Below are 27,492 nucleotides of genomic sequence, written 5' to 3'. Positions count from 1 at the left end.
TGAATTATACAAACATTTTTAATAAATCAGACTCAGCAGTATTACTCACATTTGATTGCCTATGGAAATATTAAATGGGCAATAAGAGTTTTATTCAGAAATATTAAGGTAAAAAATCTTAACATAAATGATTATCACTTAACATACAGCAAAGGGAATGTAAAAATTTATCTGGAATGTTGTAGTCCTGAGATCTGAGGAACCCAGTCTTCCAGTTTAAGTTCTACAATCCCAAATCCTGTAAATTGTATTTTATTTACACACGTTACAACAAAGTATTTTTGAAATATTCTATTGACATTGGCAGTCCCTTAATTTGAATTCAAGAGAGCAGTTATTGAGAAAAAGAATTATTTTTATCAAATAAAAAAATTAGCTGGGTGTGGTGGCGGGCACCTGTAATCCCAGCTACTCGGGAGGCTGAGGCAGGAGAACTGCTTGAACCCGGAAGGCGGAGGTTGCAGTGGGCCGAGATCGCGCCACTGCACTCCAGCCTGGGCAACAAGAGCGAAACTCCATTTAAAAAAAAAAAAAGAAAGAGAATTATTTTTTTCAGTAACTGACTATGTGTTGGTGTGTGTGTGTGTGTGTGGTGTGCACGCTGCATGGGGTAGAGAGATTACTTGTGGGGGGAGAGAGAGAGAGTATTATGCATGATTTAGCAAAAGGAGTTTATAATTGTAGCTTCTCTTCTCATGGATGCCAATTTAATAATTTAATATCAGAAGATTTCTAAAACTTCTATGTAGGAATTATACAGAAACTAGTACCTAACAATTTGTAAAACAGGCACTTACTCAATTTTCTAACTACTCTTAGTAAATCTGTATTAATTAAAATACTAATACATTTACTTCAATCTCTACTACTGAAAGATAATCTTGCTTTATTCTTTGGGAATAAAACTCTTCCAATTTATACCATAATACATCCTCAATTCAGTAGTAAAATGATAGTTACAAAACACCCAGAAAAACTGCTGGTTAAAACCTATTTCCATTGCTAAGAGATTACCCAAGTTCTTTCATTGTGTTGTAATTTTATATCAATTGCTACTTAAAATATAATCTTAACTAGTTGGTACCTGTAAATTTTATTATGTAGTGGGTTTTTGGCCATTGTGGGGTGCAATCTGTAATAAGTAGGCATTGATTCAAATTAAGAAAGGTAACAAACAGGCATTTGGATATAAGAAGGCTAAGAAGTGATACTGGGAATTGCCAGAAGTTTTGGTTGATACATCTCTAGAAAAAAAACCTAAACTTAGAATTTCACCAAATCTACCAATGAAAAAGTTTTCTTTATTGAAAAACAGTATGATCAGGATGGTGGCCACACTCTGGCCCCCTTCTATCATATACTTTTATTTTCAAATGTTTGAGAACATGTATTAAAAAGTAATTTTATCCTCCATCTCACTTTGAATCTTTAATTTTATGCTACTGTAAGAACTAGAAGAAAGCATGGTAACTCAGGCACGAGAACTTCACTCATTTTTTTTTTAGAACTGGTGTGTCTCACTCACATAATTAACGCACACCCACACCAACATTTGTGTAGCCCAAGGTGTCAAAGAGCTTCTTTTCATGGGTTCTTCTTTTAGTAGGTTTTCAATAAAATACCACTTAAACCAAAGTGAATGCCATACTAATTTACAAACAGTGAAGTACAGGATGTTCTTGCATTTAGTTTATTAAAAGAGGGACTTACAGTGTTTTTATATCTATCACTGTCATTCCTTCAAGGAAGATGGGTATGAAATAGCTGGAATTATAAACTTAACCCTTCCAGCTCATGGCCAGCCTCTTCACTTTACCAGTGAGGACACTAAAGACACACAGGTAACACAGTGCCTTTCACGAAATAGATGCTCAAAACATATTTATTAAATGACTGAACCACCATAATTAGCTACAGGCAGAGACAGAACAAACTCCATGTCTTCTGATACTGCACAGCCTCCAAAATGGCTGAGATATTTCTAAGTATCAGATAAGACTGAACTAAAATGAGGATTAACCACAGATTAACACCAACAATGATCTACAGCCTGAAAGCATTTCCATCACACAAATAAATATAGTGAGAAGAAGGATTTCAAAATAATTTTGAAGAGTAAAGTTATAAGAGGACACATATATGTATGTGACACATAGAAATGGAAAACAAAAACAAACAAGTGTCTATATTTGATTCCCATACCTGGTGAATAATGTTTTGTAAGCTTTGCTAACTTGTAGATTTTATGACTCAGACAAAAGCCCTGATCGATGTGAAAAAGTGCCTGACTTAGATGTGACTGAAGAATGATATTCAATATTTGGTTATGGTTAAATTGGTCATTTAAGAAGATCTTCAATATTCTATCAGTTTTTGGGCCTCAACATCTACCAATAACTTCATAGGAAGTAAAGGTATATCAGGAGAATTAAAGAGTTAATGGCTTTAGGAAGGATTTTTAAATTCAATTTAGAATAAATAAAAGCATTTGTGAAAAAGAAGTACAAAAGAGGAATTATACTTGTGTTTTCAAAAACTAGGTTGCTGATTCCTTTTTCTGGTAGGAAATGAAATGAAAACAACTGTATTTGCAATTAAATAGCTGGGTCAAGTAGTAACTCTCTGTATATGCTCTTGAATTATTCTATCATATTTGGCAAAGTTCTTATAACTGAACGGTGTTTGCCAAAATATAAAATTAAAAAAATAAAGAATCCTGTGTAAACTGAATTATAAAACCATATTAAGCAAACCATCCTACAGAGGGCACAGGCACCTGGCGCATGTGCACACATACATACACACTAATGCTCAGCAGAAACTTTCCATTACACTTACACAATGACTTGTGGAGGAAAAACAAGGGTAAACAAGAGTCTCAAGAACTTAAGAAAAACATCAGAGTTGATTATTTAGCACTTTCTCAGGAATCTAAGGCAATAAGCCTAATTCAAAATGTGAAATTGTTCTCTATTTCCCATTAGTCATTAAATGAGAAAAATGACAAGCTATTGCTGCTTCTCCATTCTGTTTTCAAAGAACATTACAAAAATAAACCAGTTTGTTCTCTAACAGTTCTAAAAACAGTTTGATAAGTTGTTGTGTTTGATTACAAAAAGAGAAATAGATGTCCATATTTACTAAAAATCTCACTTTAAGTTACATTCAGAAACAAATACAGTCCTTTTCCTTGGTGGCAATCTTCAGTCTATTTGCTCATTCCCCTCTGACTATAGAAATAATCTTTTGAAACAAAATGCATTGGCAGTGCAAAAAAAAAAAAAAACAGGAAGAAGTCCATAAAAATAAACTAATGATTGAATTAAGCATTCAAATGTATTCTTTGCCAGGTTATCTGCAAGCGCAAGACTCTACTGTCATGTTAGGATATACTTTAAGCACTACATTCTTATTTTCATCAAAGAATAAAATACTGAGCGAGGACATCTTTTCTGGTACACAGCAAGGCTCAGGAATCCCGGGAACGACCCCCACAGCTCTCACTATACTCTGGATGGTAGCATGATTTGATGGCTTCAAAGACTAGAAAAAGAAATGAAAGAAGAACACATATGTTAGGTGGAACTGCGTTTCCACTCCTCAGTCCTCATTACACAAAATGCTTATCTAATGAATTTGTTTCAACAATTTAATAAAACCTCTGGCATCATTATACACTAAGCCCAATCTCCTATCCCACCACTACCAAAATGGTTATTATTTATTAAGTGCCTGCTGCATTCCAGGCATGTTATATGTAGTGTCTCTAATTCTTACAACAAAGCTAACATTTCTTACATTTTACAAAGGCTCAAAAAGCTTAAACGACATATCTAAGGTCAAATAGCTTGTAAATGGTAGAGGATTTAAACCCAGTTATCTCAGCAAGAATCATTTAATTACAAACAACTTAGCCCCCAAACATGGAGTTAATATATTCCACGGTGTTTTCAATAACAGGATTGCAACAAAAAATGATTTGTTATTGACCCTACATTAATCAAAACCCTAACAAGCACTCTATTTAACAGAGACACATTATTGCCACTGCTATAGTGATATTTAGGCATTGTTGTTAAAATAAAACCAAGCAGGTCAGAGGGGTATTGATTTATTTAATTTAATAGTTGCCAAGATGGATTGGATAGTTACTATTCCACTATGTAATTATTCAACTCTCCTTAGAAGTACAAACTGGGGGGTAAGAAGACCACACCATTGGCCACTGGGGGTCACTGTTGCTCCACTGGTTTAGAATTAAGCATGGTGGCGTTGTGTCTAAGAGTGGGCCATGTCCTCTGGGAATTCCCTCTGGGAATTATGAGGGCCTGAAGTTATCCTATGGATACCAGAACTTTCATCAAAGAAGCCTGAGTAAGAATCTTTTCCCTGAGAAAATGCCAGATGGGACCACTAGCATCCATGTGAAGCATGTGGTTTTATTTAGAGAACCCCATACAGCTCTGCTCTAGCTAAAAGTACTAAAGGAACAATCATTTTTGCAAGTCCAGAATGTTCGGTATTGCCAGAGTGGTAAGAACTTCCTAAGAGATGCCCCACTGTGCAACACCTGTTTTTCTCGATGCCTCTTTTAGGCAGGTGAAAGTAGTTTTGTTTTAAACACATTGAGAAACAGAAGTTTGGTAACTTGCCAGAGACGAATTCAGGAGTAGGACTTTGACCAAAACTTTCGCTTTTTAATTTCAGGACTTTGAGCCATGTTTCTCATGGCTCAGAGGAACCCCACCCCAGTGAATTGGTATTTTAATTTCAAACTCCTAAAACTTCCAGCATGGGAAACTGGAACAAGTTAAAACTTTAAGGGTATATACAAACCAAGGGAGAAGCAAATAATATAGAAAGCAGGCATAATCTTAAAAAAAAAAAAAAAGAAAAGAAAAAAAGGATTATTTTTGGCAGAGAAAGGTTAAATCTCATCCCATCTTTTAATATCAATGAAATAAAATCCATACGTCAGACTTCAATTTTATTGTGATTAGGCATAAGTAACTAAATAATTAGACTTAATGATGGGCAACTGTTCTTACTTTTTTTTCCTAGCGATTTTCAGTATATGTTAAAAAGACTGGTTAACTTTGAATTAATTAGCTTTAATTCATTACAAAGCAAGTTATTCCTCCCTTGAGGAAAGGAAGTCCATGCTGTTTTATTTTGCACATTGTATGCCCTGCATCACCAATAACATCTGTGTAACTTACACAAACTACAATCAATATTGTACAACAAATGTCAGTAGCCATTGCTTGTTATTGCTATTGGTAATTTCTAAAGAAAGCTTTTGCAGCCATCCACTTTTCTCTACTGATTTAAAGTTATTTTCATGACTCAATCATCTAAACAGCTTGTCATAAAGCAAAAACAATTTTTAAACCAGATTTTCCAAAATTATTCTGTTATTTTAATGTTTAATGACTCCTATAATATTTGAATTTCATACAAAGTGGATCAACTTAATTAGATGAGACCTTGGGTGCTAAATTCTGCTGTGCATTGCTGTTCCTGAGCACCTAGTATAATCTAGGCATGGAATAAATGCTTGTTAAATGGATGAAATACTTTAAAGAAACAGCATACCCTCCATTTTATCCATTTCTGTGGAAATAATTCCTATCAACAAAAATACAAGTTTCTGTGCAAATGACCTGGTGTAGATATGGAAAATATTCATGGGTGTTTCCTAGGAAAATTCCTGTCCTTTTTTTTTAAAGCTTCAACTAACAAATGATAGATTCAGAAATGACGAGTATATGAGTAGTCTCTAGTGGGCTCTCTGGAATTCGGACAGAAGCCCCTGATTCTGCATTGGTGTATCTTATCAGGAACCTCTCAGATTACTAGGGAGTTTCCTCTGCTTTTTTTTCTCACTATGAAATTCTCTGATCAACCTGCCATTACCAGAAATAATTATGTCGTGCACAAAAGATCCATGTGGTAATTTGCTGGTGTAAAGCATATTGCCAGTCCAGAATTTCTGTTTGTTTCTGAGTTCAGGTCATGTTTCTCATGACTCTTTATTAAACAAGTTAAAAAATTAAGAAATATATCAATTACTAATGCATATCTGTGGTATTTGCCTTACCAGCTCTTTCTAATGAGGGTGAAGCACGACTTCAATAGTAGTTAGGTAATTTTTTGCTTAAGTAACTCAGCACATCAAGGTTTAATGTTTTTGGGGTTCATTTTTATGACCAGAGATTAAAATTGGAAGATTCAGGAAATTAATTGAGGGTGTATCATTTTGAACTCATTAAATGTGAATTTCTTCTTTGTATAGAATACTTGGTTCAAAGTGTTTAGATTCTTTGCTGCCTAATTCTATGTGTTTGCTATTTCTAGCTTTTGCAAAATTCCTTGAAAAAAAAAAAGCAAAACTAACTTCTCTTGGATCTTTGTCAGTGACAACAGCTCAATCACTTTCATTTGAAATTTCTGTTTTCCATCTCTTCTAAGGTGATGAGGAGAGGCAAAGGTATAGAACTTGGCATTAACTGTATGGGTATTTTTCATCTCATGGCAGAATTCCAAGAATCTCTCTCTGGGAGAACAGATTGGCTGTAAGGGCTAGAAATCAGAAAAATCCCAACTGCCGTGTCTGTGAATGAAATCTACAATGGTCAGGCCTGCACCTGCCAAGCTGTGTATGATGTCCTCGAGTTGAATTTGATTACAAATGCATTAGCAGGGGAGAGCATGTCATCAGCTAAGGGCCTTCATTCCTGACCTGGGCCATGGAGTTTTACTCCACAATTCTTCCAGTCCAGCCCACATGGGTGTGATAGCCCAGAAACTATCTAATTGGAATCAGTGAAAGGGCAAAGCCTGGAATTTGGGAAAGGCAGAAAGAACACAGCTGTTCTGAATTAGAGAACAGGTTGTCAACTTTTGCAGACAAAAAGCCCTGCCATATAGAACAGTCTTTGGCTCAGGAGGCCAAAAGAAAGGAGGGCCAACAAAGCAGTCTAGCCTGGGGGAACTTTCTCTGGGGCAAAAACTATATCTAAAGTCTGAAAGGTCTTTGGCACCTCAGTTATTCCACATGTTTTGTACTGATCTGACCAGCGGCCTTGATTCTCCTCTGTTGCTTAGACTATATTTTTATTTACAAAGTTCACTCTGGTTGCAGTACTGGACACTGTGCAGATAACAGGGATGTTTATTAATTACCCCTAATGTAGCAGCCTCATTTGGCTGCATGTTTCCCATCTTTTTGGTCACTGTACCACTTGAAAGACACAGGCCTGGAAGGCTTGAAGGGAACCACTAGAAAGCTTTAAAAGTTAAACAGATCCACACAAGGTGATGAGAGATTGAGAACTCTATGTAACAGCCAAACTTCCACTCTCAACTTGGCAAAAGGAAATCTGAAGCTCAGAGAGAAAGCTCCACACTTATCCCTGTTATGTCTCCCTGGAGTTCTGATGCCATTCCAAGTTTTGACAAATATTATGATGAGTTCAGTTGCTGCAACTGATGCTCTCCTGATTCTTTTACTCTCCAAATAAACCTCCCTGGAAGAGCTCACGGGTGGTTGAACCCAAAGGGAGAAACCTATTTTCAGCTTTGTGATGTTTGAAAAGGGAAGAGAAACATTTAGAAAACATTTTCCTGCCTTACAACTTTTATTTGCTTGATCTCGTTTCCTGTGTAGTCTTTCTTCAGAGTCCTACGTTTGCTTTTCTTTCTCCTCAGTCTCAGAAAGGGCGGTGAATAATAATGTCAATAACAGGTATTTACTGATAACCTACTATGTGTAAGGTGCTCTACTGTCTCATTTTTCCACTGTTTTTGTTATATAGAACCTATTATTTTTACTATTTACTATTTGACCCATTTCAGACTGTAAAAATAACTTGTAGAGAGTCTGAATAACTTCTCCAAAGAGTCATAGCAGGTAAGTGGCAGAATCAAGATTCAAGTTAAAAGGATTTGACTCTCATGTTTGCTACTCAAAGTGCAATTTGTGGATCAGCAGCATCTGCATCACCTAGGAACTTGTTAGATATGCAGAATCTTAGGCTCTACTCCTATATCCACTGGATCAGAACCTACATATTAACTAAATCCAGGGCAATTTGCCAGGACATTAAGGTTTAAGACGCCCTGCTATGACCAAGCATGTACATTTAATTATTCTCCTGCACTAACATACTTCTTTCCTTAAATTTATTTCTGCTATTTTTACCTTATTCCTCGTCAGTTCTTAAATTATTATTCTTTAGATCACTGAGAAACATGATGGAGCTCTTCTGAAGTAACAGCAGGTTTCGGAACAGTAAAAGCAGGTAGAACCAATAAATGAGAGGGACAAATTGGAAGTAATTGTGGTGGGGTGGATACCGAATCAATTCTCTAGAGTTAGAGGTTCAAAAGAAAACTAACAGTATCTCTGCATTATCAATGGCTTCCTGAGTCCTGAAGATTGTAGTCAGGAGAAAAGGGAAAAACGACTTCCCCAGGCTACCCAGAATATATTACCCTTTATAAGTGAGAGGGATTATTTGGAAAACTTCGAGACCCAACTAAAGTCAGTCATCCTGGGTTTAAAGACAGATTTGGAAACCATTCTTGCCTCTCAATGCCAGAAGGCAAGCTACACTGTAAAATAAAGACTCATCACTGCTTGTTACATTTGTCATCTTTGTTGTGTGTGTGTGTTTTAATGTTATCTCAGTTGAACAATTTTGTTTGATCAGTAAAATATCCTTTATGAATATTTAGACAAGATAAGGCTCTTTATATAATTGCAAGTGTATAGAATTTGTACTTTGTGTTTGGGTTTATGAAACATAAAATGATCAAAAATCCTTGGGAAAGAAGGGGTCTTAGAGAAGTATTATAACAAGAAAATAAAATTTCAATCAAGTTTGTGGCCCTGAAAAGGCTAAACCAGCCTGTGCCGTCAGCCCTTTGCTTTTTTTTTTTTTTCTCTTCAGAGTCAGAGTCTCGCTGTCTCACTCTGTCACCCATGCTGGAGTGCAGTAGTGCAATCAGAGCTTACTCCAACTCTTGGACTCAAGTGATCCTCCTGCCTCAACCTCCAGAGTAGCTGGAACTACAGGGGCATGCCACTGTGCCAGACTAAAGCCCTTTGCATTTATGTTTGTTATGCTTGTCATCCCAATGATTATAGCTAAGTGTTACACTTGGCTAGAACATGAAAATGCTATTTTAGAGATGCATAAGCAGAAGTTGGTCATTTGTTGAGACAAAGGATTTTTTCTTCATTATCATACAATAGCAAAAATGGACTCATTTCAAATTTTGAAAAAAAAACTGTATTCTTCCTCTGAATTCTGTTCCTTCAGCGACTTATTTTTTTGGTATAACAGAGATATAAACTGCTACAAGCTGAGAATGGAAGTGTACCAATAAGCTTAACTGAAGGCTGAAGAGTGCCACTATATTTTACTATAGAGGGTACTACTTAAACTTTAAATTCAAAGAGAACAGTCACTTGAACTTGCCATGCAAGTTGGAGGTGGGGGTTGGAGAGACTTCTGCAAATATATTTGTCAGGAGACTGAGAACTGATATGATAAAGTTCAGACCTTATGGATTTTCGAAGAGATACAGGTAAGCTCTGAAAGGTTGAAATTAGTTTTGGCAAAAGTTTACAGAGTCATCATATTCTATTTAGCTTTCCTTTTCTGATGTTTAGCAGTGAAGCAAATGAAATAAGCATGTAGTGGATTTCATGAGGCCAGTTTACCTGAGTCAATCCTGATCCTGACCTCTGTGGGGACAACTTAGCTCACAAGAGGGTATTTATTAAAACATGTTCTGCATTAGGGCATCAATCCCATCAGCTCTTCTCTGTGCTCCCATGACATTCACTTATTCCTTGAATACTCTTCCAAGATCAGCCTTCTACCATTTGGGGCTTGCTTACATGGACAGGTGCAGGTTCACACATAACCATGTGGCTGAATATGCACCATGTTGAGAAGCAACACAACAAGTATGTTTCACACATATGTTTCTTCCTCATATCCTTCTTTATACCAATATTGACTTCATATTACTTTAACAACCATTAAAGAAAAACCAAGAATAACCATATTACCTATTATGGTTTAGAATGTAGTAAATAAGGGTCCCAATGGATTTTGCAAATGGAAACACAAACACTTACACAAACCCCCCTATATGCACACTAACTTAGTCAATGTGTCTTTCTACCAATGGAAATAGGAAGTAAGTACAGGACAGAGAACAATGGCTACCTTTGGCATGGGGAACTGGCACGCTCCAGAGCAATAATAGGCATCAAAGGACTTGGGAGAGATAATCCATTCACTCCAGCCAATATCTGCAAAGTCTACTTTGAGGTATCTCCTGGCACAATTCCGAGGTTCAATCCATTGCTTTCTCCTTGCCTTTTTCAGGGTCTGCTCATCAAATTGGAGTGTCTGGCTCTTCTGATGAGGTCCCTTTCTCTGTTTCTTTTTATTCTTACTCTTTTCAGGGGGCTGAGTCTGAAGGGTCTTGTAAGGCTTTCTCTCCTCCCACACTTCATCCTTTTTATACTGGTATTCTGCCCCAGGAAGCTCGTTGTTCTGTAGAGGCAGCAAGACCCCAGTAGAGCGCTTCTTCCTCCGTTCAATGGAGAGGGCAGCTCTGATGTGGCTATCCCATTTGGGAACAGTTCCAGTGGGAAAATTTTGGTGTCCCTGTAAGCTTGATACCACACTTTCTGGCTCAGAAATGGCAGCATCATTGGCATATACCAAGATATAAGGCTCTGGAAAAGGTAACCTCCTCTTTGGCAGCTGGTGTCCCTTGGAGGTAACGTTAAATCCTATGAGGAACGCTTCATTTCCTTTGGCCTTCCTCAAGAATTGAGTGATGTCTTTAGACAGCCAGGACATAATATCTCGATGAGATTTGGCCATATCCACTGACAGATGGCCAAGGAGTTGACTTGGGTTTCTGCTGAATTTGAGGGTCCATGCAGAAAGATCAATCTGAATGTGTTTCCTCTGAGCATGATGGGAGCATCCTCCAGACACTGGACAACTCAGGCTGATGTTTCCTAGCTCTCCAATATAGAAATATAGTGTGGCAGACAAAATGTTTTCAGACTTGGTTAGCGATGTCAGATTGAAGATATACAGTCCTTTTCTTTCAAGAGTTTCTAGGAAGGAAAAAGAAAGAGAGTAAATAGGAGTAAACAAGACCGTTACTTCACTATATGACAATTAACTCAAAATGAATCAGAAACCTAAATATAAGAACAAAATCCATGAAATTTTTGGAAAGAAATCTAGGGGTAAATCTTCATGACTTTGAATTTGGCAATGGCTTCTTAGATATGACACCAAAAGTGTAAGCAATCAAAGAAAAAGTAGATACATCACTAAAATTGGTAAATTTATAAAATAAACTGGACTTCATTAAAATTAAAAACTTTTGTGTATCAAAAGACATTATCAAGAAAGTGAAAAGACAACCTCCATAATAAGATAAAATAATTGCAAATCATACATTTGATAAATCTAGTATCCAGAACATATAAATAACAGTTACAACTCAGCAAAAAACAGGCCAAGAAACCAAATAAAAATGGGAAAATGCCTTGAATAGACATTTCTTCAAAGAAGATATACAAATAGCCAAGAAGCACATGAAAAGATGCTCAACATCATTAGTCATCAGGGAAACACAATCAAAATCACAGTGAAGTACTACTTGATACACACTAGGATGACTATAACAAATAAACAAAAAAACCCAGAAGGTTACTGAGAAGGTGGAGAAATTGGAACACTCTCAAATTGCTGGTGGGAATACAAAATGGTTCACCTGCTGTGGAATACTCTTTGGCAGTTCCTCAAAAAGTTAAACATAGAATTATTATGATTCTGCAATTGCTTTCCTATGTATACACCCCAAAGAATCAAAACAGGCACTCAAATAATTACATGGTTATAGCAGCACTAGTCACAATAGCCAAAAGTTAGAACAGCTCAAATAACTACTAGTGGATGAATGGATAAAGAAATTGTGGTATATCCATACAATCAAATATTATTCTGCCATGAAAAAGAATGAAGTACTGACACATGCTACAATGTGGATGAACCATGAAAAAATTATGCTAAATGAAAGCAAGACATGGAAGATCACATATTGTTTGATTCCATTTATATGGAATATCCAGAATGGTAAAATCCATAGAGACAGAATCAGATTGGTGTTTGCCAGAAGCTAAAGGGAGGGGCTAATGAAAAGAAACTCCTTAATGGTTACAGGGTTTTACTTTAAAATTGTGGAAATATTTTGGAACTATATAGACTTGGTGATAGCACAACATTGTGAGGGTATTAACTGTCATTATATTGTTTACTTAAAATTAGTTAAATTTATACTATGTGAATTTCACCTCAATTAAAACAAAGCAAAACAATTATGCAGTCTCTTGTTTTGGAGGGTTCCTGGAATAATTTTAAATAAACAGGAATAATTTTAAAAGACAGAAAAAGGTTAGCAAGAATCAGCCATTTTAATTAATTTGCTCTTTCCTTTACTGAAGCACCATAAATGTGTGAAAATTTTAACACAGAAATAAACTTAAAGGGGTGAAAGCTCAGAGTTATGGAAGACTGCCAAGACTTATTCGTACAAATTTGACAACGTATTGTAATAGCTTTTTATCTGAGGCACGTATAGCCTATGGGCTACAAACACAGGGTTTGGAATTACACTCACCTTGATTCGAGTACTCGCTCAGCCACTTGTCAACTTCACAACACTACACAAGCTAATATTCTCATTCACAAAATGAGACAATATCTACCTCCCATGTCATCAGAATTAAATGAGACATGTATAAAGCAGTCCATAAAGTGTCTGTGAAGTATTTCTTAAATATCAATTATTATTGTTATTAGTTCTGGTATTAACAGTCTTACAGGGATTACATCTTCTTCTACCTACTTCAAAAAATGTAGGATGAGGCCAGGTGCAGTGGCTCATGACTGTTATGCCAGCACTTTGGGAGGCCAAGGCAGGTGGATCATTTGAGGTCAGGAGTTCAAGACCAGCCTGGCCAACATGGTGAAACCCTGTCTCTACTAAAAATACAAAAATTAGCAAGGCGGTAGTGGCACACACCTGTAATCCCAGTTACTTGGGAGGCTGAGGCAGGAGAATCGCTTGAGTCTGGGAGGTGGAGGTTGCAGTGAGCCGAGATCGCACCACTGCACACCAGCCTGGGCAACAGAGTGAGGCGCTGTCTCAAAAAAAAAAAAAAATTGTAGTATGCTTGATAAGCATTGGGTAAGCAGGATCCAATGCATCTCAATATTCAAATAATACATCTGAAAAAAATAAGGCATACTGCAAAAATATCAAAAAAAGAAAAAAAAAGAATGCTGTTGTGGAGCTTGTTTGAAGTTTATGACATTCCATAAATTTCAGAGTTAACTTTCTGTATAGTGCAACAAAAATGATTAAAATTGTTCACCAATACTTCCAATTCTTCAAATCCAGAAATGAGAGAGAAGAAGAGAAGGAGAGATTTATTAATAAGGGCAGAATTTGATTCCTCCCCTTTAGCTCATAAAAAGAGATCCACAAGACTGAGGTTAGAATTCTGGAATCTCCCATCCTGGGATCAGTCACCAGAGCCTAAGCCCTTCTCCATGCACTTGTTCCATATACATATTTGTTTCAGAAACACACACGCAATCGTGAAATTATGTTCTTGATCAAAAACATGTTTCAGTAAAAACAAAACATTTTTATAAAGATGTGGAAACTTAAAATGAGTTCATTGAGTCCCCAAGCACAAGGGAAGTGCAATGGGAAACATATTCTATTCATTTTTAACACTGTGTGAAGGAAAAGGAGGAAACTGCCATTGGTGCACATTTGTATAATCCATGACACCAGGATAATATTTTACAGACCTTTATAACAAAGCCATGGCATCAGGACTGTTAAGAGACTTGAGCCTTAATTCATACCAGTCACCGGAGCATATACTTTTACCCAAATTTCGTGTAGCAGATAGAAGTTTAAAGTGGAAGGAAGAGAAGCCACTCTGTTCTAGGTATGTGGCAATCCAATGGTTGCCAAACAAACATGCTGGTAGGGAATAAATGATTTCCGAGGGATATCGGTGGCAGTACCTTAATGGGTAAACCAATCCTGCCCTTTACCCCACATTTTGCTTCAAAATATTTTCTTCTTTCAAACATGTTTCCTTCTAGTCACCTTGTGACCTGCTGTTAATTAGCCTCTACCTCTGTGTCTAATCTACAACATCATCTTGTAAAAGTCTCAGAATCTGTCATACTGCCTCTTCCAATGGCTCTCATTTTAAACCAGTGCTTTATTATGAAGTCAGAGCCATTGGCCCAGTTGCAATTTCACTACAACCAATAGCAGCCCTCAGACAAATAACCTAAGCTCTTTAAGTTTTGGTGTGCTCATCTATAAAGTGGGTCTAGTAGTAGCAACTATAGAGTTGTTGAGAGGATTAATTGACAGAAGGCACATAAAACACATAGAAAATATTCAATAAATGTTAGCTAACTAGAACTGTGGTTTCCAGTATGATAGTATGTAGCCACTTACGTTCAAATTGAGATGTGCTGTAAGTGTAAAATACACACTGAATTTTGAAGACTTGGTAAGAAAATGAATATAAGATATAGCAATACATTTTATATTAAGCCAGCATGTGTTAAAGTGACTTTATTTAACTATATTGCATTAAATATATTATTAAAATTAATCTCACTTGTTGCTTTTCACACTTAGAAATGTGGCTACTAAAATTTTTAAATTATATATGTGACTAACAGTTGTGGCTCCCATTAAATCTCTATTGGATGGTCGTGGTCTAGAATAATCACTAGTTTTGTAGTCAAAATGGAAAGGAGAAAAAAAAAAAAGACTATGCCATGATGATAATACAAGTAGCTACGCCATGATGATAATACAAGCTGCCGAAGGTGTTAGCTATGCTTGGAGCAGAATTGGGAGCCATTAACTTTACCCAGGTAGAGGCAAAGAAACACACAGGTAGGAAGTAATCTTTGGACCAGACTTTTAAAGATGAAGGAAGAGGGAAATCTTGGCAAGGGGATGGAAGGAACACATTCTAGCAGTATGCAGTGCTGTATATCTGGAAGCTTTTGCAAAAGAAATGTTGCCAATGTTTTAAATAGAAAATATAAAAATACTTACAATTAATCTAGTTGTTGAAGTTCTAGTAGTTCTATAGAATTGAAGTTCTAGTGAATGTCTAAGCCATCCAAGTTGAGCAAGGAATGGCCAATTTGAAGCCTAACCAAAGGTATTATGTTACGCCCAACACTTGATGTGTTTGCTCTTGTTATTTCCACCTAGGCTAGGGATCTCTGCCTATTCTAGATCCTCTCCCTCCTGGGTTTAAAAAAAAACCAAGAAGCAAAACAATAAGCTAGAATTATCAGCCATTTCACAAAGCCTTCATTGACTTTGACTTTTCTAACCCATACTTTATTTTTGCCTTCTCTGATTCTAAAACATTTTATTTTTGTGAAAGTTAATGATCTTCTCTCCAAAGCAACTTAACAAATAGTTACTGAGCATTTACAATGGACGAAAAAAATAGTAATAAGCGAGCAGCATGGAGTCAAGTGAATGTATATAGAGAAGTAAATAAGAATGAGGTAAATGCCTTCCTGCAAATAGCAGTGCATGATAATATCTACTCAATTACTTTCATGCTCTTTTACTTTTTAGATTTTATATTAACTTGTAAGGTGAGTAACTTTCCATACTTATGAACAGAAGATTTGCATTGTCTCTCTCTTCCCCATGAGTTGTAGCACAGCTTTATCTATGCACACAAATATCTAAGTTTGAATATCAGTAAATAAAAAATACCTTAATATTCACCTTTTCTATTCTTCTGAAATATTCAGATGCTTATCTATTGGGAATCATTGAATCAAAAACCTGAAGTGTACTTCCTGATTAATAAGAGCAAACTGATATAATAATAATTAAAAAATAAGGGTGGATTTTTTCAGGTTACAAAAAATACACGTTTTAAGGCTGTGGGTAGTATTCGGTACTAGAAAATATTAATTGTATGCTACACTGATCATCTAAATATATCTGGAATTGCATGCCTAATTTTGGGTGCTCTCATTCTAACCGGTTTATTAATACAGAAGAGAGCAACTTGGAAAGCAACCCAGATGTTGAGGGGTCTGGAAACTATCTCATAGATTTGAGTTGAATAAATAAGAAAACACTGCCTGGAGGGAGAAAAAAAGTTTAGCAATGACATGAGAATTATTTTCCAATATTTAAGGGACTGTGGAGAGATCAGGGTTTTTCTTTCCAGTGTCAAAGATGAGAATGCAGTCTAACGGTGATAGTTAAATGGAGGCCAAATCCAAGCCAATATAAGTCATGACTTTCAAACTGTTTTACTTAGTGAGTCCCTGGAAATAAGTGAAGACTATTACAGGAGGATGTTTTTATGATAGAGTAGAGTGTGAAAGGTGAACGAGAGAACCTCTCATCCCTTGCAAGTAACTACAACCGGCTTTGTTTTCTAGCTTTCCCCAAAGTAATATTTTGATGCCAAAATGTGACTACCAATAGGTGGTGCTATTTTCTTACTGTTTGCTGGCACTGGCACATGGGAATATATTTACTGCAGTCTAGTTAGGGTTTACCATTGGCATTATAATCTTATATTTTGAATTTTCTAGAGTTTTAACACCTGAGAATTGAAAAGGAGGTTGGAAGTCAGGTGAGTTTCTGAACAAGCCATACTCTCTTTTACACACTTGTTGGGACTTTGCACCTGTTGCTGCTTCTCTCTGCAATGTATCTACCCACCCTTTTTCTCCTTGATAATCCAGATTTGTTTTTTAAGGCAAGGCAGAGATACCATTCCTGGATGCAAGCTTGTCATGACAACTCATTTCCTTGGCTAGGATCCTGCCTCTATTACCATTTTCATTACACCTTTGCTCCTTCTTAAGGCCATAAGTTCCTTAAAGACAAGGCTCTAAATTATATCAGACTCTTCAGCCTCCAACACAGGGCTTGACCCTAAAGCTTTTTTTTATATGAATGAGCAAATTTAGTTCAACCTACTCATTAGAGAAATGCAAACATGAAGGACCCTAGGAGTTAGCAAACTAGTTAGCAATTGACTTTGGAGAGAAAGTCAGATAGGCGTTTTAAAAGGAGTTTGATTATTAAATAAAGGTAGAAGATTTATTTCTGTTTTTATCTAAAAACAAAGCACTTGCACCTGATGAAACCAAGGACTCATTTCAGGAAGTCAGGTTCTGACTTCGGGACTTAAGGCCAGCCATGCTATTGCAACACTTCAGTACCTCTCCAGGAGTAGCTGAGGCTGTGTCCAGGGAGTGGTAAGGGGAAGTTCACCTTTGCGCTGGCCCACACAGAACGTTTGCAAAGGGAATTAGAACATACAATGGAAAGCTTTCTATGTAAAGTCTGATTTTAAAACAAATAGACTAAATGAAATCTTGATGATTAGCTAAATCCCCAGGAAGCAGGGAAAACATTTTAGTCGCACAGAAAGTATGTAACTAAGAACAACCACATCCCCAACCTCCCCCTGCCCCAACTTCTTTCTTCAAACAAAGTACAGCTGCTAGAAATGCCAGGGGTGCCTAGGACAGGGGCACATCAACCCTCAGTCGCTGGCTGAATATTTGCTGCGGATTACTTAGTCAAGATTGCAGCATCCCTCTGCTGCCTTTAACTTTCAGGCACAGGCAAAAGGAAGACTTTCTATGGAGAACACAAAGTCATAGAATTGTGTTTCTTCTGCACAGTCCCAGTCAAATGACTGTGCTTTATAGGATCTCAAAACAACCATTCTCTATGTCCAAAGTAAAAACAGCCAAAGATGATATGATATATGCTTTTCTAGAATAGTAAAATGTTCATTAATCAGTTTATCTACTCTTAGCCTCTGCCCAAAGGCATTCCTAGACTGTGAGCGCTCAGAGGGCAGACCTATGTTCTATAGATCTTTGAATTCCTAGTACTTCACACAGCCTGGAGCACTTAAGTCCCAAAAGGTATTTGTTAGGTGTGTTGAATGAACAACTCTGTAAACTTAACAGATTTAAAAGTGTTTCCTACTTAACACCAAAGCAAAAAAGCTTTCAAGTAATTTCAAGTTCCCAAAGTCAGCAAGAGCCCTTCTTGGGTATAAATACCTATGATGTTTCCTTTCAGTTCATTAGAAAAGAAGAATTATTATAATCATTGCGTATGAAGTAGAATAGTATTGCCATTTGATATATAAATGGTAAAATGCCCCATAAGAAATTCCTTCAAGGCAAGTTTATTTTTAAAGGATATTTGCCTGGCTGATAGCTTTTGAACTATCTCATCTTTTCTCCTGAATATGTAACTCAACTCATCTGAAGTATTTAGTGAGTGTCAACTACACGGCAAACTGTGCTAGGTCCTCAGAACACACAGATGAATTGAGATAGACTCCATGTCCTCCAGGGACTTGCTTTGTAGGCCCCTGCTCATACCATATTTTTCCTCTAGCAAATTTATTATATCATAAAGTCTCTGCAGCTATGAGTGAAGGCTAAGCAGTCTTGATTAACTTATTTCGAAGACTTCTTTATGGCAAAACCATCATAAAGGCAGTAATATACCTTCTAAGGTATATATTTTAAAAAGCTTACCATTATATAAGTCAATAAACCATTTGTCTATGGATAGGCCCACTAAAAGGGCCAGATGAGATCAGGAATAACATGATAATCAATTCTAGATTTTAAGAGGCTGGTTTTGATATAAAATACTCAAAACTCTAGGGACAGAAGCTTAGAGCAGTGTTTCTCAAATATGGATCAGAATCTTGTGGATGGCTTTTTAAAACACATATTTCTGAGCTCCATCACCAGAGTTTGATTCGGTGGGTCTAGCATGGGCTGGAGAATTTCTAACAAGGTTCTAAGTAATACTGATGCAGCTAGTCCACGAACTATACTTTGAGAATAATTAACTTCAAGAAATCTCTCTAAAAAAGCATAACCCTACACCCCTCAGCCACCACGTGGGGTCAGGACAGAAAATAGTACGTTTGTTGAATATAGGTTTGGGATATCATAGATTGCACAGATGATTACCAACTATTTTTACATCATCATCTGTGCTACAGACAAGTACATATTATCAACATTTGAGATATGTTTAATGCTTTGTGGAAAGCCAGAGGGAAATAATCTCAAAATATTAAGAATATTAAAATACCGAATTTATATAGGACTTCTAAATTTTTAAAGCATCTTTGCATTCAATTTGTCAATTGAGTTTCACCATCTTTCTGTGAGACAGGCACAGGAGGTATAATTTAACCCATTTGATAGATGAAGAAACTGAGAATAGCAATATTAGATGACTTTACTTATTAGCAGTTCAGCCAACAATGGAAGTTAGATCTCCTAACTCTTAGCTTTAGGTAATAGAAAAAACAAAACACTAATAATCTTTTCTCTACTTGAAAACCATTTCACTTAACACTAAGTACAGCAATTACCCTTAATTCAGTCTTTAGATTAATTTCATGCAATTGAAGAGAAAAGTTTTTGAAGGAAAAGCAAATAATAGTATGTTGGACAGTTGGTTTAATTATAAAATGGGTGGGCTGAACAAAGAACCTTATATTTTTAAATTTATTGAATGTAATTATTTTATAAAAGAGATATTTAACAGTACCTTAGTAAAGTAAAAAGAACTAACTGAAGCTAGTAATAAAGTGAGATCATTTTGCACACACACATATTCATAGTATGCCCAAATACAGTCAAGGTACTGCATTTACCATGGTTCTATTGCCACGAAAAGATGGCTTTTAAAGAAATATAGATCATTGAAAAAGTCAATAAAACCACCATGGTCATTTGATTCTATGATCTACATGCTGATGTTTTAGATAAACAAAGAGAAATTCATGCCTTTAAAGTATTATCCCTTAAAATGTGTGTTATCCAGGAGCACTGCTGTATATGCCATTAAACTAAGACACAACCACCGCTAACGTGTAGACAGACTAGTAATTTTATTGGCTGTTACATATATTCCATATATGAAAGCTTTTTGGGTTATATTTCATCTTTTACTACTGTCAAAAGTAGATATGATCCAGGTATAATTGTATTACTTGATTAATACAAAGTCAATATTTCTATTACAAATTCTATTTTCATGGATTCATAACATAATCATAAAAATTTACTCAACTGAAACATGGCATAGAAAAGTCCAACTTAAGATGATTTGTGATGCCAAATGTCTTTCCACTACTACCCCCAAAATAAAGACATTAAGACACTAACTGATTATTAGTATATACAAATTTAGCATGTGGGAGAATCATCAAATTTGGGGAGAGGTGTTCTGTTATTGAAGCACAAAATCCTGACTAGCCAAAAGAAAATATATAACAAGTTGCTCAAGCATTTTCATTAGGTTTTTTGATAGGTGCGATATTTTTATTATGCCTATTAAATATAACAAACACTGGGGATTTATAATATAAGGAATTTGATTGACATCTTAAGTAAATGTGTCTTTCATCAAGGTAGTAATGGTGATAAAACATTAATAAAGTGATATATATGATCATTAGTGAATTTTTCCACAAATAAACTAGCTTTTCTTTTTAAAGCATAATACCTGTGTGAAACAATGAATATTAATCTTATAGATGAAAATAATGAAGGAGAACTCATAAAGATATAGGAAAAAATAAAATTTAATGACAGAAGATATCTAAAATTACATTCAGAGACGTTTATGACATAAAAGCAGGAAGATGGGACAATGCCAATTGAACCCAAGTCCAAAAAGTGATAATATAAGTAAATATACTGAGATAGGTACTGCATGGGAGATGAAAAATGAGACAGTGTTCAGTTGAACCACTGTTTTCCCAACTAGACATCTTAGAAGGACATTTCTGTAAAATGCTTTCTCCAGGAGAAAGTATTCCCCTTTTATGGGGACTCATTAGCATTTAAAGGTCTTGAAAGGTCCCACAGCAGAGAAAATTGATCACATTTTCCAAGTTTGACCATGGGGCCCAATTTTATATAATACCTGTTAACATCTTGCAAAGACCTGTTTTTGTGACATTTTCTCCTAGAAAATTAGATTTGGCTATTAAAAATAATAGGTTTTGAGATGAGCTCAGTATGTTTGAAAAATTATCTGGCAAATACATCATAGCACTTGTTTCTGCTTCCATTAAAGGAAGGACTTGTTTTCTTGAATGCTTCTTCCAAATATAAAATTATATGATGCAAAAATGCTTAAAAGCAGATTTGATATTCATGTCCCTATTTAATTTTTAGAAAAATCTGAACTCATTCAATCAAATGTTTACGAGCTTCCACTACTTAGGTAAAATATATGTAACCTTCTAATTCATTCTGAATTATGTATCTATTTCTAGTGTACAAATATTCCTTGAGTGAATTATTTGCTTAGGAGATTTCTTTTCATTGACCCCCATGGTCTCTTGGTCTCTTCAAGTGTTTCTAGCTGAACAACAAAGTTAAACTTAAATTTTTTATATGTAATTCATTCCCTTTCTCCTTTCCGTTAGCATGAATAATGAAGAATTCATGGCATTATGATTTTTTAAATGTCAGAGATTATAAAGCTGTCTTGCTTGTTACAGTAAAAACTTCATTAAAGGCTATCATGTATTCAGAGTAGTGTGTAATTCAAAGCAGCTGCACTCCCATCTCCTCTTCCCCAGATGTACTATTGTCCTTTAAATGAAAACATCAGATTATCCAAGTACTTTTAAATTTTGAGCCTAGTTTCTAGGTGCCAGGCACTTCAAGGTAACTATGTTTTAATAGTTTTTATAGTCCCTTAGCATCAAACCTATCAAAAATGATGTTTTCCCACTGGTTCCATATATTTTGAAGGAATGGCTCCTATTGGAATGATCATTCAACACTTAGTTATATACTATCTTTGCCGAAGCCTTATATTTTAGCCTTATACTTCAGGAACATTTCAATATTATAATTACTTATCTTAAAAGGACTTTGGTCATAGGAGGAAAGAATCTCCTCTTCCTCATTGCAGGAAAATATTCACTTGTGAGGCTGGATTGCCTCAGTTATTTTTTTAAATCTATGAAGTATGTGAGATTTTTTTAAAGGTGACAAGTACTCACTAAAATGTGCTATTTTTGTAGGTGCATGTCATGAATAGTGATAGTTTCCTAATAACATGTGTGCTTTAATTGTTTTTCCTAAAGAGATTACATTTGTCATTAAGAAAAGGAAGATTAAGTGACTATGGGAGTCATAAGAAAGTGATGATCCTAAAGTATCTTAAAAGATCAAGACAGAAGAAAACTTCATGTAAAATATTCTTCTTTATCATGTAGTAGCCAGAGACAACTTAAACCGAAATCAAAATAAATGCTAATTTCATATCCTTCTGTCTTCCTTCACATGGTGTGTTTTTATGAAACTGACCTTCTCTGTCACTAATAGATTTTGTAAATTACCTTTTGCAAGGGGAAAGATAAAACCTATCTTTATGTAAACCCTTCCACATCACAAAAAACTTACAAGCACTCCAAACTTACGGTTTTGGCACACCAACTACATAGCATTCAGGGAGGAGAAAAGGGGTTAGCAGAAAGTGTATTTAGGATGAATGCCACCCACCATCAAGTAATGGTTTAAGTAGAAAGTAATCAGAGGGAGACCACAGCAGCTAAATTTCAACCAAAGATATTCTAGGTTTAGAACAATAAATAATTTTAATCAGGTATGTTCCAAGGAACAAATAGGACTCTAAAGCTATAACTCAGCCTGAATAAGCACTCAGAGGCTGCCGGATCAGCAGCTGCCCCATACACAGCACACCACCTGATCTTCCATTAAAATTTCTAACGTCTTCAGTACAGAGAAACCCATATGTTCTAAAACTTAAAAACTCTGGACTGGAAAACATATCTACTATATTAATTTAGACAGCATCTTTCACCTACAAGGGAACACACGTCACAAGGTGAAAGGGTGTTATGGAAATGCTGATATGGATGAAGAGAGAGGGACACACATGAAAACCTTAGCACCTTCCTGGAGTCCTGCCTTATTAGAGCCAGAACTGCCTTATAATAGTCTTTTTAGTGTGTTAGTAACTAAACACTCTTGGAAGGGGCCCAACACGAACCACCTCACCAGGAGTCTCAATGAGGTAACATGACACTTAAGCTTCCACAAAAACCAGAGTCTACATTTGATGAATAAGTCATTAAGACAGTCTCTAGGATGCTAAAGGGATTAGTTTTCTTATCAGGGCACACAGCCTTGTATATATGCATCAAGCTGCAACTCATCATTTCAAGGGAATGTCTGGCCTCCATATCAGAGTTTATTATTTGATGCTATGAGACTACAGTAAGGCTGATAAGGCACACTCTGGAATTATATTGCAAGGAATGAGTTGATGCCAAAAAGAATATGGTGCCTGAGTTATTAAAATCTTTATCCATGGTTAACTTAGCCTAAAACAAATAAAAGCTGTACAATGCGTGAATGAAACAAATTCAAATTCTACCTCCAAACTATGTGGTTCATTCTATAAATGCAACTTGTTAATCCAAAAAATATTGTTGTTTATCTTAGGGGCCTCAGCTACTCCCCAGCAATATAACCAAGAAAACAAACATCAAGATAAGAGTGATTTGAGTACCTTCATTTTTGCCACCTGCCTAGCTCACCCAACTTCCTTTCAATCCTTGCAACTCCCACATGAGTTCTTCACTGAGTTATGCCCCTAGAGTTGCACTAAAGTAAACAGAGTATTCACTGGTGTAGTCAGCTGTCAGGACAGCCTCCTCCAATGGCTAGGATGCTGTGGATAACACAGAGCAGGTTTCTTTTTCCTTACTGGTGGCGCTCTCCTCACAGATCATGCTCATGGTTTTAAGAAGAAAGTAAAATCTGGTTCAGTTCAGTCTCTAGCTAAAGACTTCTGCATTAGGAAGCATAATTCACATCTATTGTAAATGTCATCATGCCTATAAGCTCTAGAATATATTTACACAGACAATGCACGGCTTTCCTTGATGAATGCCTTAGTTTTCCCTTTTTCCGGGAGTCTTGCATATCAAAACTTTGGGAGATTTCTTTCTAGTGATTCTGACAGTATTGATTGAGGCATGGCCTCATTTTCTTGAAAATTCTTGGCTATTGTTCAACTGTTCACTGAAGATAGGCTTTGCAGTTACATTTCCCCTTATCATGAATGTAGTGAACAAAAAAGCCTGGTGAATCCTCAAGCATAAAAACAGAGTTAGTGTCCAGGAAGCTTTCCCTCAAGCTGTTAACACAAGGGAGGGAGGCTGTTAGCATAAGTTATTCCCTTCACCACAGGGGCTAGGAGAAACCTTGTTAAGCCATGAATTTCAGTCCGAAGTGATCTGTGCTGAAAAATGGGATGAGCAGATTTTCTTGGGCAGATTCCAAGAGGTGTTTACATCCAGGGTTGCTCCCTCCCCTTGTCTCACAGCTCCTCCCAGGATGGATGGTACAACCCCTATTTACCCAGATGCGTTTTAAATAATCGAAACACCCAAGCACCTGTTTTTTTTGTTTTGTTTTGTTTTGTTTTGTTTTTGCCACTAAGGAACTATCAAGTAAAGTGTCAAATACAGTACAGTAACACAAAGGGCGCGAATTAGGAGCGGGTGCAATATCTGGAGAAGAGACTGGGGAAGGAGAAAAGGAGAGGGGAAGGCGACTTATTCAAGTATGATTTCTCTCGGGCCCGGGCATTGGCATAAAATGGCATCTGCCTCTTAGTAAACATGGCTAAAGCCCAGTCCAAAGGAATTTCCGCTGGCCGATTTAGGAATCAACAGAATAAGGTACCCTAGAGGTGCTCCAGTCACTCAGGGCAGGAGGCCTCACAGGCATGGGGTGTCGCCCCTTCCCTTTTTCCACGAAGTTCCTCCAGCCTACCCCTCCACTGCTCCGCGCCCTTCATTCTATTTCCCCCTCTCACTTTGGATTTGAAAACTGGGCTTACAGGAGATGCAGCTGGCGACACGCGGGGTGTGACTGGACGGAGGAATCCAGAGGGCAGCTGAGGAGGGCAGAGAAAGGTCCCTAGGCAGCGCCACCAAGCAAGGGGCAGACAAGGAAGGTGTGGGGGGTCCTGGGAGAAAGCTGGGGCGGGACCACGGGAAGGGAGTCTCACCTCGCGCACTCACCTGCTGCTGCCGCCCGAAAGCTGCGAACCGTGTTGCCTTCGCGCAGGGGCTGAGGGCGCCAGGGCTGCAAGCCTCCCTCCGGGGAGCCCGGTGTCCGCGCCGCCTGGACTGTGCTGTACCTGTCATAGAGCCGCAGCATGTGCTCAGAGACCTTGTCTTGCGGCTGCAGCTCGGTGTCCGGGCCACCACCTGCCGTGCGGTCACCTGGCACAGCTTTGCGGAGCTCCGAGAAAGGTGGCTTCGGTCTCTCTCCCTGCGCCAGGCTCACGCAGAAGCAGCCCAGCCACAGAAAGAGCAGCCTGCTCGCCCCAGCCATGGCTAGGTACCCGCGCGGCGCGTCGGCTCCCGGCGTCGCTGCGGGACACTCCGAAGGCGCAAGGAGCCGGCGGCGGAGCCGAGGGTTGAACTCCAAACCAAGTGGGGCGAGGGCGCACGGAGCCCGGGACACGGCCGGGTGCAGCGAGATAGCGGCCAGCGCAGCGTGACAGGTGGGTTCTTCCCCAGCAACTGCGCGGACCTCACCCGCGCAGGGCGCTGCGGTCGCCGTCTCCACTCCAACGCTGAGAAAGAGCTGTAGGTCGAGGCGTGTGTGGCCCGGGTGTTTTCAAGATCTGTCTGTACCTTCCCTCCTCGCTTTATTTTTGGGAACACCCGGCCAAACTGGCCGCGCGAGGGACTAGGACTAGCTCTGTTTGGGGCGCCAGGTCGGAGCCGGGGCTGTGCGCAGCGGTCCGGAGAGCGCTCGATTGCCTTTTCCAGGGATTGGAGCAGCTGCGGCGCGGCTGGTCCGAGTTTTTAGTGTACGTGTGTGTGTGTGTGTGTGTGTGTGTGTGCGCGCGCGCGCGCGCGTGTGTGTGTGTATGAGAGAGAGAGAGAGAAAGAGAGAGAGAGAGACTTAGTTCTTTCGCTCTCTAGCTGATCTGTAGAGTCCTCAGCCAATCTCTCCCACTCCCTTGTCCTCGCCCTCTTAGCTTGCACCAGGCTGGGATAGAAGCAAAGCGCGGGGCGGGGGGGAGTAACCAGAGAACTGGCAGCGGGAGGGAGAGAAGAGGAAGTAGGGGTGGGGATGGCTGGGGAGAGGAAGGGAAAAGGAGATTTAGGACTAAAGAAATGGTAGGAGGGACGATTTTTTGTTTGTTTGTTTGTTTGTTTTAATTCTCCAAGAACAGTGGCTGTGTGGTGGCTAGCAAGAGGGCAGAGGAAAACAGAACTTCTTCCTGGCTTTTCGCTCTTCTGATTCCAAACAAAGTCACAACGTGAACACCATTCTCGCTTACTTTCCTGAGCCTCTTCTGACGGACACTGCGGGCCCCTGCACCTGTAGCCCGTCATCATAGCTTCCTGTCTGAGAGCATACCCATCATAACGCCCTTCTCTCCCGCATCATCTTCTCTCGAGGTGAGAAATATGTGCGAGTCAATATCATGTTAAAAACAAAGAAGAAAACAAGCAAACACACCACAACCCAACCTACAGCTTCCCCCAAAGGTTTCCTTCCTACAGGTCCCCAAAATGTTTCCCAGCAGGATGGGGCAGTGGTGGCTAAAAACAAGGGTGTGTGGAAGATCCCGGAGTCCCGAACAGAATATAAGAGTTGCTAGCTTTGTCTTCCTAATTCTCTCTTGTCATGGCTGTACAATGGAGATTAAACTATGAGCAGCCTGGAGCAGTGGCTCAGGCCTGTAATCCCAGCACTTTGGAAGGCCGAGGCGGGTGCATCACAAAGTCAGGAGTTCGAGACCAGCCTGGCCAACATGGTGAAACCTCATCTCTACTAAAAATACAAAAATTAGCTGGGCGTGGTGGTGCGCACATGTAATCCCAGCTACTGGGGAGGCTGTGGCAAGAGAATGGCTTAAATCCAGGACATGAAGGTTGCAGTGAGCCGAGATTGTGCCACTGCACTCCAGACTGGGTGACAGAGCAAACTCTGTCTCAAAACAACAAACAAACAAAAAAACAAACAAAAAACAACTGTGAGCTAACATTTTTCTCTGCACTTATGCTCTAGACATGCCTTGTTATTTATATTTCAAGTATATTACCAAATAATTTTCACAACAAAGCCCATTTTACGGATGAGGAAACTGAGGCAAAAGGATACATAGTAAGTGACAGAATTGAGATCCAAATTCAGGGAGTCTGATCTCTGGCCTCAGGCCAGATCACCACCCTATTAATAGTGAAATTAGCATTTAAACTGA

At 38.1% G+C, this 27,492-nt stretch overlaps 1 protein-coding gene across 1 annotated transcript; it reads right to left on the bottom strand.

Annotated features, from left to right (window-relative positions):
- BMP3 (bone morphogenetic protein 3) lies at nucleotides 1-26,255 on the bottom strand. Its single transcript, XM_054485225.2, has 3 exons — nucleotides 25,289-26,255; nucleotides 10,245-11,155; nucleotides 1-3,543 (listed from the first exon to the last, which is right to left on the bottom strand). Exons 1-3 carry the CDS (start codon nucleotides 25,602-25,604, stop codon nucleotides 3,352-3,354), a joined length of 1,419 nt encoding a protein of 472 aa, XP_054341200.1. The 5' UTR covers nucleotides 25,605-26,255; the 3' UTR covers nucleotides 1-3,351.
- Nucleotides 26,256-27,492: the final 1,237 nt, after the last annotated feature.

This window comes from Pongo pygmaeus, chromosome 3 (genome assembly GCF_028885625.2).
Source record: "Pongo pygmaeus isolate AG05252 chromosome 3, NHGRI_mPonPyg2-v2.0_pri, whole genome shotgun sequence".
In the NCBI taxonomy this organism is placed as follows: Eukaryota; Metazoa; Chordata; class Mammalia; order Primates; family Hominidae; genus Pongo; species Pongo pygmaeus.
This window is presented reverse-complemented; position numbering and strand designations above follow the sequence as displayed.

Bases quoted from the DNA above. Each gene is read 5' to 3' on its own strand.
- BMP3 (XM_054485225.2), bottom strand. From the start codon at position 25,604: ATGGCTGGGGCGAGCAGGCTGCTCTTTCTGTGGCTGGGCTGCTTCTGC. The intron at 11,156-25,288 runs GTGAGTGCGCGA...TTTCCTTCCTAG, and splicing joins CTTTCGGGCGGCAGCAGCAG to AAACTCTTGAAAGAAAAGGA. The intron at 3,544-10,244 runs GTAGCCATTGTT...TTCTTTTTCTAG, and splicing joins GCCAGTTCCCCATGCCAAAG to TCTTTGAAGCCATCAAATCA.